Genomic DNA, 23,018 nt, shown 5'->3' with positions numbered 1-23,018 from the left:
TTATATATATATATATTATTTATTGTTTTATTCAATAAAAATGCTCGTTGATACAACGCACATAAAGGCAACTTCAATAAAAGAAAAATCGATAGAAAGTTGTATGGATTTACAATCCACTAGTTTATTGTTTCTTATTGTCTTCCAAAATTACATTTGGGTGACGGCGCTTCAAGTGTTCGTTAATATCCGACGTCCTATCATGGTATGCGAGCTCAGTTTAGCCAAGAGTACACACAGTGGCACCCTCCATATTTTCCTTGAAATAATTCCAGGCTCTGGCTATTCTGGTCTGCTTTTTTGGCTTTATGCCGCTTTCACCGTGTTATCAATTCTGCCCTTCTTGGTAATTGGCGGTGTTTTCAACTCCTCACCATAGTGAGGAGTGAACCGGCGATTCACTTGGCTCGTTGTCGTCTGTTCGTCCGATTTCCTCCTCAGGAAGGCGGCAGCGTGCATAAAAACACCAAGAAGCGTCGGATGGCTTTTTATGGATACTTTGTTTGAGCAAAACAAAAACGTGGCGGACGCAGCCTCTTAACTCTCAGCGCTACCCGTGCACTTTCCCAACTCTCACCTATCTCGCTCCCTCTCTTGCTTTCTTCCTCTCTGCTCAATCTGACAATGCCGGTCACATTGAGAATAACGGCGGCCGCCATGGGCATGCCGGTAACAGCCGCTTGCATCGCAAGCACCCGCCATTCTAAACTTTATCCACATGTATTTTTTTAACCCGTTATCTAGGCCTGTCGCGATAACAAATTTTAGTGTACGATAATTTATCTAATAAATTATGATATGCGATATTATTGCACCCCCCCCCCAATTTTTTTAAACAAGTTTACAATAACAGTGAGAATACAGCATATATTAATAGCTCAAGTACACCCATTTAAACACGATAAGAAATCACAACTAAAAACAATAGACCATGCCTCTGAAGTAAGAGACAACAATATTAATACCGCACAGAAACACAGAATAAATAAAATGTGTTTTTCAAGAAAAAAAAAATACAATTGCAGTTAATAATTTAAGCACTTAGGCAAATGAAAACTTTTCCCCACATAGCTTCTGCAATGGTGTTCCATAGGGATGCAACGATACAGTTCAGTCACGGTTCGGTACGATTTTCGATACGGGCACACAATTTCCGATCTGATTCAATACATTTAATGCTCTGAAAAAAAAAAAAAACCTGTATTTTTTGGTTTCGTTTTTTTTTTTTTTTTTTTTTGGCAAACGAGCAAAAATTAAATTGCCATCATATAAACATGCATTTTAGTGCATAATATCTATGTGCTTACGTCTTACTGATCTGAAGAAATTTAGTATAAAAGTGCTGAGAACAATCTTTACTGTTTGTAAAGTGAGGCGGGGCACACTTGATTGCTACAGCTCTCTCAGCAGCTAGGTTTACTACATGAGCAAGACATCCTATTTGTGGTCACAATCTATCCGTGTCACGTACTGAATTAACAATATTTGCAGCATTATCTATAGTCACTGGTATGGATTGATTTGGCCTTCTTAACTTCCATTCAGTCATGGCGGTTTATAATTTATTGATGTAGTATATGGACTATATCCCCCATAATCACTCTGGGCTCACGTAGCCAATGGCATGGGACGTAGCACATCTAATTTGCTATTTCATGATATCTAGAGTGTGCACGCATTAAAAAAGTTAGCAAACGGCACAGAAGTCACATCTGCTCATTACTGCACAATGCCAGCATATGACAATCGACTTTCATAAACAGGACGAGTTTGAAGCACAGCGCTCTTAATTTGCCACTCCAGTGTTTCCCACAGGATTTTAGGAGACTGTGGTGGGAGGCTCTCTGACTATAGGATTTTTCGAAACTGTGGTGGTGGGCTGCATCGGAGTCGGACAGCCACACCATGTCGTGCCACGGCGAATTTTTTTTTTTTTTCATTATTTTTTTCCCCCAAGAAGAACCATAACAAAGATATATTTGAACTATTTCATTAGCTAGGCTAATGTTATAGCTCTCAGCTACGGTACATGTATGTTAAATGCTTTGCTGATTACAGCTACGTTACCCTATGTAATAATGCGACTTTTTTTCTCGTAGCAATAGTACGACTTACATCTCGTAGTGACTCAGGGTTGGCAACCCAAACTGTTGAAAGAGCCATATTTGACCCCCCCCCCCCCCCCCCCCCACAAAAAAAAACTGATACAGTATGTCTGGAGCAGCAAAAAATTAAAAGCCTTGTACAAGCCTTATAATTATCAATACTAGCTATATTAGCCTACTATAAAAATGAATAAGTTGGCTAGAAATACATAATTAGCCTTCATGATTAAATGTTTATTTTCCCTGCAGTGGATCCTATAGCGCACCACGTGACTACTCTGTTGTACGATGACACCACAAGTTTAACTTCATTACAATATTAATGAATTGAAAGAATGTTTGTATCATGTTTGTCCTCCTAGAAATCCTATTAAAACAAAAAATATATTTCCCTCCCCCATCTTTTTCCATTAAAAAAAAAAAAAAAAAAAAAAAAGCTCCGAAGCAGCACTAAAGAGCCGCATGCGGCCCAAGAGCCGCGGGTTTCAGACCGCCGTCGTAGCCCTCCTTTTTCCTTTTTATTTGACCCTCATAAGTACTACATTACCACAACAATAACAGTCCTTCTGTCAACTGACCCATTTACAGGACTGGGGGAATTCTAATGGCCGTGTAAAGTTTTTCTTGATTCGGTGAGAAGGTGAATAGTTTTTTCCCCGTTGTTCGTGAACTAAATTTCCACACAAACGCACATCGAGGTACCATTAACTTAGCAAGGAGAGGTATGAGAGTCATTTTTCGAGTGTCCCAGAGCTCGCGAAATTGGGGGGGCGGGGGGGCGCATTTATCCAACTTTCGTCAGCCGTAATTGTCTGAAGTTGGCGCGTCGGTGTTGTGCCGAAAAATAGCCACTCCACGCGAAATGTCCCCCCGACGGGAGCGCCCACACGTCACTCGTACAAACAGCCTTTTCTTACCAATCGATGGACACGGAAACGACGTTCTTGTACCGTGAATATGTATCATTTTACTCTGCTTGAACTAATAAATACTTTACTGTGACCAACGCTCTGAAAATAGAGCAAGGCTTTATTTTGGGCCCCGCCTCTCTGCGCAAGTTCAATCAAAGTTTGCTTTCCGTCCAAGACGGCCGTCCACCGCTCACTTTCGCCGAAAAGTCCGATCCAAACTATTGTAATGCCCCGGATATGGGGAAGAAGGAGAGAAGTCTGTATTTGCTTACCCACTTGATTGTGGTAACAATAATAAAGAAAAACAATAACAAAATAACAGCGGGCTGCTACGACATGCGACCGCTATCTCTCGCTATCTCGCTCGTTCTCCCATTCTTCCTACTCGTTCCCCTTGCGTCTCTTAAATGAATAAATAAATAAATAAATAAAATACTACTCTAAAATGCTGCTCTCACTCGCGCGGGTAGTAGAGTGGAGTGGGCTACAGCTGTGTAATCGGCTGACTGACGCATCTGATTAGTATCTTTTTTTTTTTTTTTTCGGCGGGGGGGGGGCGCAAACGAGACTGTGGCGGGCCCAAACGAGACTGTGGCGGGCCGCCACAGTCTCTTTCATTGGTGGGAAACACTGCACTCAAATATCCAGTGTTGTGCCGAAAAATAGCCGCCCCGCGTGAAATGTCACCCTTGACGGGAGCGCCCACACGTCAACAACACCGGCACGCCGGAGATGGTCCGGAGTCAATCCAGAGCACCGTCGACGGTATATTTTGCCGCATTTACGCCATCGATGACGTCAACAACGTCGACTAGTCGGGACAGCTCTAATTTAAACCACTACCTTATATAGTTAGAGTGACTGTGAAGTACGACAGCGTGGCCCTGTGACGTCACCGCCCTGCGAGGTCAACAACAATGGCGAGCTACTAGTTTATTTTTTTGTATTTAAAATTTTACAAAATTTATTAAAATGAAAACATTATGAGAGGTTTTAATATCAAATTTTTATTACTCGGACTAGCATTTATCTTTTAAGGGCTACATGTCTTTTTATCTGTGGTTCCCTTTAAAGGGTATGACAACACCTGGGGAAATGCTAATATTCCATCATTTATCCATCAACGCATGCCTTTTGAATTCATATCATGCCACTTCGTGTAATTACACACATCGCAACACCAAGAAAATGATAGAAATTAGGTCGATTGTCAAGCTAAAACGACCCGCCCCCGAGATGCCGGAAATCTAGCATATTGTGTGCGTGACGTCACTATAAGGAAACAACCGGCTCAGTGCTTAGTACTGAATGGCGGCGATGATGGCGGACAATTTTGTTTCTAGTTGCAGCGACGAATCCGACATAACGAACATTCTTCTATAAAGGTGACAAGGAGAGTTATGAACCTTTCTTTGGTGTTTTGGGTTATCAATTTGAGCCCAAACGAAAGCCAATGCAGCCTAATGAAAGGATCATTGAGGGGAGCATCACACTGATGAAACACCGGCGGCAACAGAAACACCGAATGGTTTGTTTTGCATTTCTTTTTGTGAAGCTGATACACCGTGACCAGTGTTTCCCACAGGATTTTAGGAGACTGTGGTGGGAGGGTCTCTGACCCTCGGGGTAGGGTGTGTGTGTACATTTTCAAGCCTGGTGTATCTCTTTAGGGCATTTTGAGACCAAGCGGAGGAACAATTCAATAATCAACTGTATTTATAATGGCACTTGTTACATACATTTGGACCCCTTTTCTGACCCAACCACTTAAATTTATATTTTACAGCCATAATCTACAATACATATGTTTATATTTAAACAAATGATCACAGAAAACCTACATTTATTTTTGCTTAATTTATCATTTGCTAAAGAGTTAGGTTTGAAAGATATGGAAATGTTCACAGTATGGAATCCCCCTAATACCAAATGAAAACTTACCATGTGGAGTTTTGTAGAGCCAGTGTTTAAACTGAGGCATTTGCAGCCATTCAGCGTTCCACGACTTTCCGTGTTTGTCTGGACCTTCATGGCATGAACAAAATAATTATTCCCTAGGCACACCAACAGCTCCTCAACTACGCTCAGCAACTTCCCCTTTCTCTGCTGTCAAACTCACCTGCTGTCCCTCTTTCAGGGGAAGCTGCCTCCCCTGCTACCCCTATGTCATTCACCTGCTCCTCACTTTCTTTCACTTTCACAGCACAGCTATGAGTCTGGTGTACCAGGCTAGTAGTCCCGTCTAGGTTTGATCTTGTGCCGAATGTCGGGTCGGGTCGGGCCCAAAATGTTAAGCATTCATGTTTGGGTCTGGTCGGGTCGGGCCGCCGTGCCGGACTAATAAATTATTTTTTTTTTTAAAAATGGAGAGCAGGCTCTCTGTATTGCGCTTTTGCTTGTGCACGCACGCACATGAATGCCATGGCGCCGCCCGCTTTTTCTTCTTGTTCTCCCGCTGTAGCACTTGCGCACGGCCGAGGCACCGCCCTCTTTTTCATTCTCTCCTGTTCTGGCGCCTTGCGCGTGTACACAACTCCACAACTCCTCATCCTCATGGTACTTCTTTTTCAATATGGAGCAGCGAGAAGTTAAAAACAAACTGAAGACGGGGGAATGGAAGAGGCAAGAATGCACCGGTAGGAGTGAGGTGTGGAAAGAATTTCAATTAATCACGGAAGATGCAACAAAAAACTGTGTCGGCTTCGTCGAATGCAACAAATATATATCCAAAACTTTCCAAGATGGCAAGAAAAAGTGTTGTGCATCCCTGCTAGGCTGCAAGCAGCAGCAGCAGCAGCAGCAGCTGCGAGAGTTTTGAGCGCTGCAGGCCGCACAATAGATCAGCGGAGAACGTCACTGAAACCTGCGAGTGGACGCAATCTTATTCCTGCACGACGGCGACCAGAAAAATATAAACACTGTAAGTAAGCCATAATATCCTGCGGTTCAAATTGCCATTTTTAGTCTGAGCCGGTCTAATTATTTCCCTTATTTCACAGGAATAAAGAGCAGGACATGAGGCCGCAAGTTGCAGACTGCAGTCAAGGCCAGCCCGCAGTTTAAAAGCTTTTATTTCATTTGTATTTTTTTTTTATAATTTATTTTTTGGTATTGTTGTCATTACAATAAAGAATGTTATTTCAAAGCATTTGTAGTTTTTTTTTTTTTTTTTCTCTTGCTGCTGTTCCCTCTCCTTGTCAGAGAGACGCGTCCATGTGAGAACAATATCCCACACATTTAGAAATATATTTAACAAACTTTCCCAGCGTTATTTCGTTGTGTAAATGCTTTTATAATTCTCATAAAATATGTAGACTATTTGGATATTGAGTAAACTTGCATTTTTTTCTGACAGCTGTGAATTCGTTACGAAAGACACTTATTTATGCACACAAAGGCAACACAAATGTGATCCTTTTTTTTTTTATATATATTAAACTTTCCCAGCGTTATTTCGTTGTGTAAATGTTTTTATAATGATTATAAAAATATGTAGACTATTTAAACATTAAGAAAACTTGACAGCTCGAAGAAATGAAAATAAATTGCTGCGTTTTTTTTTTTTTTCCGCCTCACTCCAACAGCTAAAATGTTTTTAAAAATCGGGTTTTTCGGGCTCTGGCCTGCAAATCTAGTTAATTGATTGGGTTCGGGCCGGGTCGGGCCTCAATACCAGCGGGCCGTGTTGGGTCGGGCTGGCTTTTTTAGGCCCGAACTAGGCTCTACAGCAGGGGTGCTCAAAGTTTTTTGCTCCAAGATCTACTTTTAAATGAGACAACCTCCCGCGATCTACCTTAAGAGAGGAGGGTGAACTAAAAAAAAGAAAAAAAATTTAAATGTACAGTTACAGTAATTATGCTTTGTGAGCAACATATGAGGTTATGTTGCTCACAAAACACAAATAACTGTGTACATTTAAAAATATATAAATGAAAAATGGACGGTAAATTATGTTTGCTCACATAACATAATTAACTATGTACATTTAAAAAAAAAAAAAAAATTTTTTTTTTTTTTTTTTTTTTTTTTTTTTTGATGCTGCGAGCTACCCACACTAGCGTTGCGATCGACTGGTCGATCGTTATCGACGTAATGCCCACCCCTGCTCTACAGTATGAGCGCGACCTGTTGGCGCGTGTGTCTGTGTGTGTGCACGCACGCACGCGCGTGCTCTCGCTCGCGCGGGTAGTAGAGTGGAGTGGGCTATAGCTGTGTAATCGGATGACTGACGCATCTGATTACACAGTCTCGTTCATAGGTGGGAAACACTGCGTGACCGCAAAATAAAGTAATGTATGGAATAATTATCATTTAATGTGCTATCATCGGTTTTCGCTCGGCCAATCGACACAAATATGAATGGGATTAGAGGATTTGTTCTATATATTTTACGAGCGATAATTTATACATGTGTCCAGTCCTATATCCAATGCGTGATATGTTTTTTTTGTCATAAAAGAGTACTCACTCTGGCCATTTCCCTCCTTTGCTTTGCCTGGGTTGGTGGGGTGGTGTCATCAGAGCCAGTCATCGTCCTCTTTCTTGTTATCTCGGGACATTTAGGTGGCTGCGCGTGTAGGTGGGCACCACATCTGCTTTCAGCATTAATTTCTTAGCAAAACCTGTTATCATTTGTCCATAATTCGTATAGCTTTCAGGTGTAAAATGTGCACCACACGAAACCGTGCCGGAGGCTGGGTCTGCAAAATTAGCCCTCTTAGCACTGACGAAATTTACTCATTGTCTGCGTAGTCCAGCTATTTTTCTCGCGTTCAGGAACTCATGGGTACTACATTGCGACAAATGGCTATTTGTAAACACATAGCATGACAGGTTTGAACCATTTTAGCGATTTTTTAATAAAACACGAATGCAACTCTCGTCGATAAACAACGATGGCACCTGCCTCGACCTTTTGTTTCCTTGTTATGACGTCTCCGCCCCATTCGGCTGTTTCCAGAATACTTTCGGAAATGTTCGTAATTTTCGATCTATTTTCGATAATTGCTCATGAATGCGATTTTTTTTACTTTATTAATATTTGTTATCTTGCCACATAACGGTTCTATTGATACTTCACAGCCCCTTAGTGTTTTCATACCCTTTAATGGAAAATCTATTTGTGTTCTGTTGGCAATAATGTTGAGCTGTGGGTTTAAGCTCTCGTAAAGGACTGCATTTATTCTAATTTTATTCAAAATTTTTGTTTTTTTATTTCAACTTAACATGATAGTTATATTCCAATTTGCTAATGTTTTGAGGAATTAAAAGTCATATTCAATGGAAAAGTTTTTTGTTTTTAATCCAAATATCTCTAACAAATTTTCAGCTGTAATTGCACTACAGTGATACCGTGAAACCGTGATATTTTTGCCTAAGGTTATCATATTTTCAGAATCTCATTCCGGCCCATGCCTATATGTGACATTAAAATTGAAATACCTGAGCTCAGCCTCAAACAGTATTGAGAAGAAAAAAAATGTGAGTAAGTAAAACAAAAGAACAATTTGCTAACTTGCAAAAGTCCGCTAGCTTAAAGTGCGAAGCGGTATTTTATGCTCCTGAATGATATGGACCGCTTGAATGTGTGTGGAAGCGATCGCTATATTTATTTAGTTTTTTTTTAATCCCGCGGCATGAAAATGAGTGACTTCCGGCTTCGGTCTTGCATTGAGGAGGAGGGCGCTGTGACGTGTACGGTTGAAGGCGTCCTCTTCACTACAGCCGTACTGTTGTGTATGAGGACTAAGGATTCCGCTGATTTTGCGGATGAATACGTTTATTTTTCGCATCACGCCAGCCAAACGGCTGCAGAAAAATCTTGCTTTATAAGGGAGAGGCGTATGCGCCTTTTTGGTGTTTCAAAAGGTTCCCATTCACCGTGGATATTGGCCAAAACAAGCCCTACTATTGGACTTACGAGGAAGTGAGTAAACATCTTGTTTTGTATTGTGTCAAATACGAATACAGCGATTACAAAGTAAACACTACAAACTTTCTTTAAATAAAGGACTACTTACGTTTGATCATTGATGGGCATGTAAAAAGCTCTCCTCATGCACATTAGCTGCACGTTAGCTGCACAGCAACTGCAGCCGCCCTCCTCCGGGGAACAAGCTATAAATTGCTCTCCGCCGGGCGGTTTGCCGGTCCACAAAGACAATTGAAAACCCAGTCGTCATGTCAAATAATCCGGGCTAGTTATGTGTGATTTTTCCGCTTCGAAGACTTTGAAACATCACTCGGTTCGGGTTAGCATGTCGGCTAGCTGTCACGCCTCTTGGTTTGTTTACATTCTCCGAAGCCAGGGAAGGGAAATGACATATGTCCGATTTAGGTGTCATAAAATATCGTTCGGGAGGTGCGACAGTAAAGGTGAAGTCGACAGTTTTGACCATTATGGAGTAATTTTGCCATGTCCTGAATAAGTGCATTTTTATTATTTCATATTCCATTTAGCACAAGACTGTTGTTTGTCATGACCATGCCATTTATTTAGCAATTGGGGAAAATACTTGGATAAAAAGAATATCCTGTAAAAATATTGAAGTAAAGAGACAGAAACAATGACATTTTGCAGCGCTCTTCGTCACGTTTTCCTCGTTGTGAATACTTCCCCCTTGACGGGCTGACTGGTCCTTCTCAAGCCATTTATTTAGCTATTGTGGAAAAATACTTGGATAAAAAGAATGTCCTGTAAAAATATTGGCGTAGAGAGACTGAAACAATGACATTTTGCGGCTCTCTTCGTCGCATTTTCCTCGTTCTTAATAATTCCCCCTCAATGGGCTGAATAGTAAAACCGATGAGCTCAGTGTCCCGCTGACGTCATCCACCTGTTGGGGACGCTAGAGCCCTATAATGGTAGGTGTGATTAACTGGCAGGTTAAAAGACTAATTTCTCGGCATCTGCGCTTTGCTAAATTGTTGTATATAGTCGAATCGTCTCAAAATATGATTCTAATTCACATAATAATGCTATTTAAGGCTTTTTTTTCTCCTGCCGTATGCTCCTTAAATGCTATAAAGTCTTTTTTTTTTAAAAAGCTCTTTAAAAAATCAAATATTCTCACAAAAAATATTAAACATACTTCTAAACTAAATAAAGAATGCATAAACAAATATATTAGGTCAAACAAAAACATTTCCTATTTTGGCTTTAACGAGGAGCAGCTGGATTCAGCCATGTTTGATGAAATGTCATATTCACCATTGCCACTAGAGGACAGTGATTTCGCCCAAATCAATAAAACTGGATGTAAACACTTTCAAAACAAAACCATTACAACACCACTCTAATTTAATCCCCGAAGCAGCAAAAATATATTTCAAGATTTTTTGTAATCGAATTATTTGAGTTAATCGATCAATTGTTGCAGTAATATATTGAATCATTTTGACACAAATGGTGCTCTTCGCTGTTGGTCAGACATGTTTGAGTGACAAGTGGCTACACCCATGGCGTATTTCTGAAAAGCTTGAAGAAGCAAGAATCATGGCCACCACTCGTCAGGCCGGCCTCAGCCCAAGCAGAAAACAGCGCGCCTCAGGCGGACGAGGGACTCGATGCGAGGGGCGGGCCTCTATCCGAGAGCCTGCCGCTTATTTTGACTCAACACGGGAATCACAGCACAAATGAATATAGTATCACAACAGTTATGTGTTTTACAAGCACGAATAAAATATAATTTCACCGCGCACAGTAGTACTTAGTAATTCGCTTCTTGGAGCTCGTTTCGCTGGTTTTTGACAGAACACCGGCGGGTGAGTAAGCGTGTGCCCATTCCTGGCTCTTTTTGTGAAACGTGTCAGGTGCTGCTTGGTAAGTTTTGTTTTCTTATCGTGGCTAGATATGCCATGTTACTTTAGCCTTTAAAGAGCATACGACAGTAGAAAAAAAGTCTTAAAATAGCATTATTATGTGAATTAGAATCATATTTTGAGACGATTCGACGATATACAACAATTTGGCAAAGCGCAGATGACGAGAAATTAGTCTTTTAACCTGCCGGTTAGCCACGCCTACCATTATAGGGCTCTAGCGTCCCCAACAGGTGGATGACGTCAGCGGGAGACTGAGCTCATCGGTTTTACTATTCAGCCCATTGAGGGGGAATTATTCAGAACAAGGAAAACGCGACCAAGAGAGCCGCAAAATGTCATTGTTTCAGTCTCTCTACTCCAATATTTTTACAGGATATTCTTTTTATCCAAGTATTTTCCCCAATTGCTAAATAAATGGCTTGAGAAGGACCAGTCAACCCGTCGAGGGGGAACTATTCACAACGAGGAAAACACGACGAAGAGCGCTGCAAAATGTCATTATTTCTGTCTCTTTACTTCAATATTTTTAATGGATATTCTTTTTATCCAAGTATTTTCCCCAATTGCTAAATAAATGGCATGGTCATGACAAATAACAGTCTTGTGCTAAATTGAATATGAAATCATTAGAATGCACTTATTCAGGATGACATGGCAAAATTACTCCATAATGGTCAAAACTGTCAACTTCACCTTTACTGTCGCACCTCCCGAACGATATCTTATGACACCTAAATCGGACATATGTCATTTCCCTTACCCGGCTTCGGAGAATGTAAACAAACCAAGAGGCGTGACAGCTAGCTGACATGCTAACCCGAACCGAGTGATGTTTCAAAGTCTTCGAAGCGGAAAATCACACGTAACTAGCCCGGATGTTTTGACATGACGACTGGGTTGTCGATTGTCTTCGCCAGAGAGCAATTTACAGCTCGTTCCCTGGAGGAGGGCGGCTGCAGGTTTTGTGCAGCTAACAAGCAGCTAATGTGCATGAGGAGAGCTTTTTACATGCCTATCAATGATCAAACGTAAGTAGTCCTTTAAGGGCAACTGAAGAGCTTTTCGGATTTCGCTCTTGAGTGTTTTACTCAGTTGAATTGTATTAAATGCATCATTCGCTGTCTTAAAAAGTCACATTAAAAAATAATAATAATAATTGACCGCGTAGTTTTTGAGTTATGGCCATAGCAACACCATAGCAACGAGGGACGCGCCGCCCTGCCGACCGCTACCTGATGACGTAACTTCCAGGAAGCCTTGTCACCACTCTGAACACGGAAATATAGCACCACGCTATCCTCGCCATATATTGCAAATATTTTCTGGGTTTTACTCGCGGGATTTGTCATGCCATCTCGATGTGTAGTGATGAATTGCTGACAGGAAGACTCGAGACTCTATGAGTGGTCCAAAAAAACTTCTCCTGCAAAGGTTTGAACCGTTTTTGAGCATGCATACAGGTCCCCAATCGGCTCATTGTTTTCATCATTTCAGCCACGACAGCTTTGAAAACCTACAACAATGCAACCTTGACGTAAGACGTAAGTTGACCCTTACAGTTTTGGTCAAAAGTTTACATACACTTGTGAAGAACATAATGTCATGGCTCTCTTGAGTTTCCAGTTATTACTACAACTCTGATTTTTCTCCAATAGAGTGATTGTAACAGATACCTCTTTGTCACAAAAAACATTCATGAAGTTTGGTTCTTTTATGACTTTATTATGGGTTAACAGAAAAAGTGATCAAATCTGCTGGGTCAAAAATATTCATACAGCAACACGAATTAGCAATTTTGACTTCTCTGAGGCCATTTAAATAGGGCTCATTGGATGCAAACGCCCACAAACGCTACAATGGGAAAGTCAAAGGAGCTCAGCATGGATCTGAAAAAGCGAATCATTGACTTGAACAAGTCAGGAAAGTCACTTGGATCCATTTCAAAGCAGCTGCAGGTCCCAAGAGCAACAGTGCAAACAATTGTTTGTAAGTATAAAGTGCATGCCACTGTTTTGTCACGGCCACGATCAGGAAGAAAACGCAAGCTATCACCTGCTGCTGAGAGAAAATTGGTCAGGAGGGTGAAGATTCAACTGAGAATCACCAAAAAGCAGATCTGCCAAGAATTAGAAGCTGCTGGAACACAGGTGTCAGTGTCCACAGTGTGTCCACAGTCAAGCGTGTTTTGCATCCCCATGGACTGAGAGGCTGCCGTGCAAGAAGAAAGCCCTTGCTCCAAAAGCGACACCTTAAGGCTCGACTGAAGTTTGTTGCTGATCACATGGACAAAGATAAGACCTTCTGGAGGAAAGTTCTGTGGTCAGACAAAACAAAAATCGAGCTGTTTGGCCACAATGCCCAGCAATATGTTTGGAGGAGAAAAGGTGAGGCCTTTAACCCCAAGTACACCATGCCTACCGTCAAGCACGGTTGTGGTAGTATTATGCTGTGGGGCTGTTTTGCTGCCAATGGAACTGGTGCTTTACAGAGAGTAAATGGGATCATGAAGAAGGAGGATTACCTTCAAATTCTTCAAGATAACCTGAAGTAATCAGCCCGAAGAATGGGTCTTGGGCGCAGTTGGGTGTTCCAACAGGACAATGACCCCAAACACACATCAAAAGTGGTAATAGAATGGCTAAATCAGGCTAGATTTAAGGTTTTCGAATGGCCTTCCCAAAGTCCTGACTTAAACCCCATTGAGAACTTGTGGACAATGCTGAAGAAACAAGTCCATGTCAGAAAGCCATCAGATTTAACTGAACTGCACCAATTCTGTCAAGAGGAGTGGTCAAAGATTCAACCAGAAGCTTGCCAGAAGCTTGTGGATGGCTACCAAAAGCGCCTAATTGAAGTGAAAATGGCCAAGGGACATGTTACCAAATATTAGCGCTGCTGTATGTATATTTTTGACCCAGCAGATTTAATCACTTTTTTCTGTTCACCCATAATAAAGTCATAAAAGAACCAAACTTTATGAATGTTTTTTGTGACAAAGAAGTATCTGTTCCAATCACTCTATCAGAGAAAAATCAGAGTTGTAGAAATAACTGGAAACTCAAGAGAGCCATGACATTATGTTCTTCACAAGTGTATGTAAACTTTTGACCACAACTGTACCTTTCTGATTCTAAAATTTGATGCACTTCTGTTGATAAACGAGGGGGACTCCTACTGCCTGTTTGTTGAAGCGCGACATTTTTTGTTGTTGTTGCTGTTGCCCTGTCATAAGTAGATAGGTTTGCGCACAGGTCTACTCATGTGATTTTATTACTATATCAATTGGTATTATGTAAATTCAAATGTCCCCAGCACCAAATAGGTCCTTGGCTCGTTGTTTTTTGGCCTGTCACAGGGTAAATATAGTGGGGAGAACAAGTATTTGATACCCTGCCAATGGGAAAACCCACTGGCAGGGTATCAAATACTTGTTTTCCCCACTGTATGAAGTCCACCTGCCAGGCCCTAATGTATCAAATACATCTCAATAAAGCAATAACTATTGTACTTCAACATCAAGGTCTGCCTATTTGAAGAGGGAACAATAGCATCAAAAAGATGCTGCTTTGACTGGGGCATTATTATTTGATCACCAAGAAATTATTATTAAAAAATATTAAATTAAAATTAGGATTCATCCAATGTTTTCATGCTGCTGTGATTTTTTTTTCTTTTCTCCAGGAAGCCAAACATAAAAAATTAAGCGGCGGAAACCCTCAACATGATGAAAAAAGCGTTGCAAGTCAGTCGCCACCCAGTTTCCCAAAATCAAGAGAGAGTGGGTCAAGTCACATGATGACCCAAGTGATGCGGTGTCCAGCGATGACGACTGAAGAGATCGTATGAGGCCTGTCAGATGCTGAATTTCTTCCGTCTGCGACATCAGATGACGATGACTTAGGAGAAATACATGTAGCAAATTTTGATGACGTGAAATCATAAACTAGTCATATATACAGTACACATTTTTTTAAAGAAAAATCTAGTTACCTTCATATTTTAATGATAATGCTTTATCTTTGTATAAAGAACACTTAATGCTACAGAAAAGAGTAATACATATTTCCCACTGCCATTATCATTTTTCAATGTTGCGCTAGTCCGTTGCTATCGTAACTTTGTGTTGCTTACTAAATTTATGTTCTTTGATGTGTGCCATTGTGAGCTTATAACTTAGTTTATATGTTGTATCACAATCTGACAGCGAAAGCTGATGCTGATTCAACATAAATCTGGTATCATTTATTATTGTGGCCTATTAATTTTTTATTTTTTTTTCAGAATGTAATATAATTACAATATATTATATACCAATAGAATACATTAAAAAGTCAACAAAATGTGTCAATGTTGTTTACAATTTATGGTTTTATTTTTTTTAATGTAATTCATGCCCCTGTCAGTGCTTCAGCTTCCTCAAGTTTGGCTCTCACGTCTGGGATCTCCTGACCACATAGGCATACTCTTGGAAGGGTAATTACTTGACGGTTTGCAGCAACACCTCATTTATTTTGAAAAATCAATAACATATCATTCATTTAGCCACATTTGGGCTAGCTTTACCATATTTAGATCGATAGCAGCTGTCCCATTACCTAATATCCAGTTTTACCTATGTGGAGAGCATGGAAAAATATACAACCATGTAATCGCATTCTCTAAAATAAAAAAAACACGATGCTGGATTTAGGCTTACCACTCACTCTCCCGTTCGTGAAGTGTCGAGCTGTCAATTGGCGTCATGACGACATCTGCTGTGTCAAGTAAATCGCCGTCATCTGACGCCTCAGGTTCAAACATGTAGGGATTAATTGTAGTTCATCTTTCCTGGTAGCCTTTGCCATCGGTAGCATCACGAAAGAGCGATCCTGAATGGTTACCTTTGGTGGAAATATCACTGACATCGTTGTTGCTGCTATGCTAGCTGTGGATAGTCTTCTCTGTTGCGTCGGGGAATCTATGTCACACTTCCGAGTTTGTGAAGGGACCATTAACTGAGTGCAAAAAAACTAAAAAAAAAAAAACGCAAATTATCCTTACAATTACGTCTTGATAATGTCATGGTTGTTTTGACGAACTTGTCGAAAGTTTATATTCGTAAAATTGCACCAAAATCCGGAAAGGTCTTCAGTTGCCCTTTAATTTAAAGAAAGTTTGTAGTGTTTACTTTGTAATCGCTGTATTCGCGGCTATTTTTAACTCAAAGTTGCGATTTCTGATGGGTCGGAAAATTTGACAGAACACCGGGCACATGAGCACAATAAGCCGGATATAGTGCTCTCCCGGCGGGTGGATGTGCGGCAAGCCGCCGGTGTTGTCCCGAAAAATAGCCGCCCCGCATGCATGTCAGCCACAAAATGCAAGCCACCTACATATTAAAATGATCCCAGTATTTGACATAATACAAAACACGATGTTTACTCACTTCCTCGTAAGTCCAATGGTCCCACAGTAGTAGGGCTTGTTTTGGCCAATATCCAAGGTGAATGGGAACCTTTTGAAACTCCAAAAAGGCGCACACGCCTCTCCCTCATACAGAAAGATTTTTCTGCAGCCGTTTGGCTGGCGTGATGCGAAAAATAAACGTATTAATCCGCAAAATCAGCTGAATCCTTAGTCCTCATACACAACAGTACGGCTGTATAGTGAAGAGGACGCCTTCATCCATACACGTAGCAGCGCCCTCCCCCTCAATGCAAGACCGAAGCCGGAAGTCACTCATTTTCATGCCGCGGGATTCAAAAAACTAAATAAATATAGCGATCGCTTCCACACACATCCAAATATCATTCAGGAGCATAAAATACCACGCGTTAGGCCTGAACGATATTGGAAAAAACAATTCTTACAATTTTTGGGGGGTTTGCGATATATTGCGATATTATATTGCGATATTAATTTTTTTTTTTTTTTTTTTAAGAAATTTTCACTAGATGACTTGAATAGCTGTTTGGAAAGACTTTGGATGACTCACCGTCACCACAGTGTACAGTGATCCCTCGTTTTTCGCGGTTAATGGGGACCAGAACCCGCCGCGATAAGTGAAAAACCACGGAGTAGCGCACCCCCCCCCAATTTTTTTTTTTTTTTTTGTGTGTGTGTGTTTTTTGTGCTCAATGTATTTATTCAAATTTAGCATTGGAAAGAGATACATATAGACCCTACCCACGTGACGTCACAACTCCTTCCTCCTGACTGGTGCCGCCCAATTGTCCGTCAACACATCATGTTTACCTGTTACGGCTACGTACATTCCTCCTATTTACGACGTGTTTTTCTGCTCGTTAACATTAATAATCAAAATGGTGAAGGCGTGTGTGGCGGTCGGTTGCAATAACAGAGAAGATAGACGGAGAAGACTGAGAAACTTGAAGTTCTACCGGATTCCGAGAGACCCGGAGAGAAGAGAGCGAGATGGGCTGCTGCAATTCGACAAGAAAACTGGGCTCCAAACGATTACCACAGATTATGTAGTAGTCATTTTATATCTGGTAAGATGCATTTAATATATATTTAGAGGGTTTTGGGCTGACAACCACAATTAAGATCATTGCTAGGCTAATCGCCGACAACATACACGTATGTATGTAGTGAGAGTGCTATCGCTAAACCATATAAACATTAAAAGCCCTAACTCCATTGACAAACGACATGAAATACATTAGACTTGACAGTGGATGTTAGCAATAACAAAAGATTTTGAATTGAAAATTTGGTAACTCACCTTTCCAAGCACAAGATAGATTCCTGCCGAATTTTCGTGGACGAGGACCTGTTTCACCCAACCAGCAACGAAGTATTTATAAGCCTCCAAGCTCTTAAAGTTTTTCAAACTTTCGTGAGAATAGGCTGATTTTGTGTGGACAAGATAGTTGTACATATCAGGGTAGCTAGCAGATGTCAGGCAAATACAGCGGAGACAGCGGGTCGAAAAACATCGATTTAGGCATCAAATATGGATCTGGCGAATGGATAAACTGAAGCTTTTCCACATAACGCCTTTTATGCAACGCATCAAGTGAGTTTACGGCATCCGAAAGCACCGGGTCTTCCATGAAATGCATTATAAATTGCTCGATCAATTGAGACCATTGATAATACAGACACAAAATGACGGACAAGAGGGCGGAACCATACAGCGAGCACGTGATTTTGTGACGTCGGTGGGTAGGGTCTATAAGACATGTTTTTTTCTCACTTTTTCCCCCAAATTGATTTACAAAATGTATATAAATAAATGATTTTTAAGCACTTCAAATGTCATAATTATTATCAGTTTTTAACATAACTGTCCAACAAATCATTTTTTAACAAGGATAAAGTACTGTAGTAGAAAAATGGCTGGCTTTATTAAATGCTTCTGTTTATCTACCTTAACTGTGACTCTTGGAGTGACATGTCAAAATTTCAAACTCCTCATGATCACTTCTGGCATTTATTTTATATGTCTCCAACGTCTTGTTCTTTGGCAAGATCAAAGACAACGAGCATCGTCAACTTGAAGAAGCAAGTGCTGCAGTGACTGAGAGGATCAAAGGGCTGGGAGAGGGAGGGTATGAGGCTGTGCAAGGCATATGTGGATTAAAAAAAATAAAAACTATCGCACGGGCTTGCGATGGGACTATCGTGCAAGCGAACATCGCGATGGCAATGTTTAAACGATATATCGTTCAGGCTTACCGCGCGTTATGAAATAAACATGCTTTTTCGTGTCACGTGCACTTTAAAGGTCTTTGCTGAGTGATCATTACACACTAAACTAACTTGTAGCTTAGCATTGTGGTCGCATTAGCATTTAGCGTGGTGACTAGGTGTCTTTTTAAACTTTAGGAAAACATTTCAGATACAGTTCGTGGTGTCCAGGTGAGTTTAATTAATAGATAGATGGTTAGTGTTATTCTTAGATAGATAATGCTATTCTGTTTTTTTTTTTTTTTTTTTTTTTTTTTTAATGGGATTTCTTCGCGCGCCGCACAGCCCGAACCGTTTGACTGATCGGCACCGTTCGAATATCAAAACGACCGGAACGCTTTCTTTTCGAGGCTGTGAGTCGATCGGGTTACAGTTTCTTTGTGTTAATTATATTTACTCGGTCTTCTCTACTATAATGAGGACCAACACGGTAGGACACCAAGAAACGTCAACGGCGCGACAACGTGGCTGCCTCGAGAACGCAGTGAAATGCGGCAGTTAAAGTCAATCAGCCAATGCACACCAGTCGCAGTGCGGCCGCATGTTAGACGAGTCCCAGAAGCGGCTCAATGCGATGCACGCGAAAAGAACGGGAGAGTTTATTATTTGACGCGAGACGCGGCCCTCCTGCGTCAGTACTACTAGCTAGCAGACCGGAAGTCACTCGTGACAAAATAACGGTGGATCTGGTGTTCGGCCATTCCTTACTACGCGGCGAAACGTCTACACGATGCTCAGTGCGCTTGCGCATGCATCCACACGCATGCGCACATCGGTTAGAAGCGGCGAGTACGCAGTATTTTTGTTTTTATTTAGTTATTTAGAACCTTTTCACTGCCTCAAAGATACTTTTTGCATGTACTACCCTCTCATACTTTTAACCATTGTGTTTTTTGTGTTGGCTTTGAAGCAGTTGACAACATTAGTCACGTAGCGCATTTAAACCGTCCTTATTTGATATAACTACAGTGCCTTGCAAAAGTATTCGGCCCCCTTGAACCTTGCAACCTTTCGCCACATTTCAGGCTTCAAACATAAAGATATAAAATTTTAATTTTTTGTCAAGAATCAACAACAAGTGGGACACAATCGTGAAGTGGAACAACATCTATTGGATAATTTAAACTTTTTTAACAAATAAAAAACTGAAAAGTGGGGCGTGCAATATTATTCGGCCCCCTTGCGTTAATACTTTGTAGCGCCACCTTTTGCTCCAATTACAGCTGCAAGTCGCTTGGGGTATGTTTCTATCAGTTTTGCACATCGAGAGACTGACATTCTTGCCCATTCTTCCGTGCAAAACAGCTCGAGCTCAGTGAGGTTGGATGGAGAGTGTTTGTGAACAGCAGTCTTCAGCTCTTTCCACAGATTCTTTATGTTTTGGATCATTGTCCTGTTGGAAGATAAATCTCCGTCCCAGTCTCAGGTCTTGTGCAGATACCAACAGGTTTTCTTCCAGAATGTTCCTGTATTTGGCTGCATCCATCTTCCTGTCAATTTTAACCATCTTCCCTGTCCCTGCTGAAGAAAAGCAGGCCCAAACCATGATGCTGCCACCACCATGTTTGACAGTGGGGATGGTGTGTTCAGGATGATGAGCTGTGTTGCTTTTACGCCAAACATATCGTTTTGCATTGCGGCCAAAAAGTTCAATTTTGGTTTCATCTGACCAGAGCACCTTCTTCCACATGTTTGGTGTGTCTCCCAGGTGGCTTGTGGCAAACTTGACTTTTTATGGATATATTTGAGAAATGGCTTTCTTCTTGCCACTCTTCCATAAAGGCCAGATTTGTGCAGTGTATGACTGATTGTTGTCCTATGGACAGACTCTCCCACCTCTGCTGTAGATCTCTGCAGTTCATCTGGAGTGATCATGGGCCTCTTGGCTGCATCTCTGATCAGTTTTCTCCTTGTTTGAGAAGAAAGTTTGGAAGGACGCCTGGGTCTTGGTAGATTTGCAGTGGTCTGATGCTCCTTCCATTTCAATATGATGGCTTGCGCAGTGCTCCTTGAGATGTTTAAAGCTTGGGAAATCTTTTTGTATCCAAATCCGGCTTTAAACTTCTCCACAACAGTATCTCGGACCTGCCTGGTGTGTTCCTTGGTTTTCATAATGCTCTCTGCACTTTAAACAGAACCCTGAGACTATCACAGAGCAGGTGCATTTATACGGAGACTTGATTACACACAGGTGGATTCTATTTATCATCATCGGTCATTTGGGACAACATTGGATCATTCAGAGATCCTCACTGTTGTTCCACTTCACTATTGTGTCCCACTTGTTGTTGATTCTTGACAAAAAAATTAAATTTCATATCTTTATGTTTGAAGCCTGAAATGTGGCGAAAGGTTGCAAGATTCAAGGGGGCCGAATACTTTTGCAAGGCACTGTACATTTGAGTATTTTCTGCAGGCATTCTTTTAGTACGTTATTCCTGTATGCATCTAAACAAAACAAGTTTAGACCGCATTTTGGGTGTCAAATTTGACTAATGTCGAATGACTAAATTCGACAACGTTTCGCCGATGTAGCACATTTTGGCAGAACACCGGTCGATTTTCAAACTAATATGCAATCGTAACCCACTTTTTGAGTCCATCAGATCTCTTGAGTGGTAGATTGGGGCACAGTTGACTTGTCTTTGTTGATTTACAGTTGTCTTTTCTGCTATAATAATAACCAATACGGCCCTGTGTTCAATACAAAACCCTTCTACCACAACAAAACAAGTAGGAACTAATATTCACATAGGAACTAAAGTTATACAACATAAAATATACAATATAAATGAATGCTACATCACATTTGTAAAATACAAACACATAATAAATAATAGCCCATTTAAATAAAATAAATTGAAATGAGCTAAAACACCTGTAATTAAATAAGCATAATACACAGATCCTGCTTACACAATTAAATTTATGAATTTCTGTGTGGCGCTTTAACTTGAGAAAATCCACCAATAAAGCTTTTGAAAACCGTTCATGAGAATAATTCATTGAGGCATTTCATTTGTAAAATACATGTTAATATCTTTGTCATTGGGATTGCTTTTCTCTTTAGCACAGGACTTCTTTTTTCTTCTTTCTTTCAGAAAGAAAGCTGACCAATACGCGGGGTCTGAAAGGCAAATTGTTGTTGGATTATTACCTTTAAATACCCGCTGCTTTTTGAGCAGAATTCTAGCTTTGTATAGGCTGCTGTTCCTATTGTTGAAAGCACAAAAGTATGTAATAAGTAACTAGCACATTTATATTTTGCATTTTGTTTTATTACTTTACCGAAAATGAACCTAATCGTGACCTCAAAACCGAGGTACGTACCGAACAGAGATTTTTGTGTACCATTACACCCCTAGTATCTAGTCCTACAATTTTTGACCAAATCACATAATTTAGACATCAAAAATTCCGGGACGGTGAGGGGGATAAAAATTGTTTACAGAATTTGGAAAAAATTTACGGTTCCCCGGAAATTAGCCAAAAACGTTTCCTTTCATTTTAAATGGGATGCAACGTTCAAATTTCCCAATTTACTTTCAAAGGAATTTCCAATGAAATTTACATTGCATTGATGCCATTGACGGCCATGTATGTCGGATCTATCGATGCCAATGTACTCGGATTCCATTGAGGCATATATAAGTCGGTGCCATTGACGGGCATGGACGTCCAAATTTGTCATTCATTTCCAATGGCATTAACTTTGCATTGAGGCCAATTTAGACCGATGCCATTGACGGCCATGTATGTCATTTCTATTGATGCCAATGTACTTGGATTCCATTGAAGTATATGGATGTCGATGCCATTGACGGCCATAGACGTCCAAATTTTTTTCCCATTCATTTTCAATGGCAAAAAATCCAATGTCCCCAAAACAAAAGGAAATGACCAGATATCAATAGAACGTGTCCCCCAAATGTCCCCGATTCCATTGACGCTTATGGAGGACGCTGCCATTGACAGCCATGGACGTCCAAATTTCCCATTCATTTCCAATGACATTTACTTTGTTTAATGCCATTGACGGGCATGTTTGTCCATTCTATTGATGCCAATGTACTTGGATTTCGTTGACGCCTACGTAAGTCGGTGCCATTGACGGCCATGGACGTCCAAATTTTTTCCCATTTATTTTCAATGGCAAATAAAACACTGTCCCCAAATCAACAGGAAATGACCAGATGTCAATCAGACATGACCCCAAATGTCCCCAAATGACGTGATGACTAGGCCACGCCCCCAATTGTCTCCAAAATACCTGATATGACCAGCCACGCCCCCCAAATGTTCCTAGATCAATGGGAAGTGACCAGATATTCTCCCCGAAATGTCCCCAAACCAACCTGGGCGGGGCTAAGATCTGTATCTCCACACAGCAAAGACCCAGAGTAATTTCTCCAGAAATGGCAGTTTCTAGTTGCAAATAATGTTCTGTTTTCCTGCTGAATGTGTATTTTCATCACGAAAATGGTGA

The 23,018-nt window shown here is 40.8% G+C and overlaps 1 protein-coding gene across 2 annotated transcripts in view; it reads left to right on the top strand.

Annotated features, from left to right (window-relative positions):
• The window catches only part of LOC130927903 (gastrula zinc finger protein XlCGF57.1-like), a 50,976-nt gene that overhangs the window by 23,506 nt on the left and 4,452 nt on the right, over positions 1–23,018 (top strand). Inside the window, exon 3 of one of the 2 annotated variants that reach the window (XM_057854016.1) lies at positions 14,522–15,154. The exons of the other annotated variant lie outside the window; for it this stretch is intronic. Coding sequence (XP_057709999.1) covers positions 14,522–14,535 — 14 coding nt within the window. The 3' untranslated portion in view covers positions 14,536–15,154. Of the gene's footprint in view, positions 1–14,521; positions 15,155–23,018 lie in introns of those variants that run through there. 2 annotated transcript variants of the gene reach the window in all.

This window comes from Corythoichthys intestinalis, chromosome 13, assembly GCF_030265065.1.
Source record: "Corythoichthys intestinalis isolate RoL2023-P3 chromosome 13, ASM3026506v1, whole genome shotgun sequence".
Lineage (NCBI taxonomy): Eukaryota > Metazoa > Chordata > Actinopteri > Syngnathiformes > Syngnathidae > Corythoichthys > Corythoichthys intestinalis.
The sequence above is the reverse complement of the archived record's forward strand: the minus strand, read 5'-3'. Positions and strand labels throughout refer to the sequence as shown.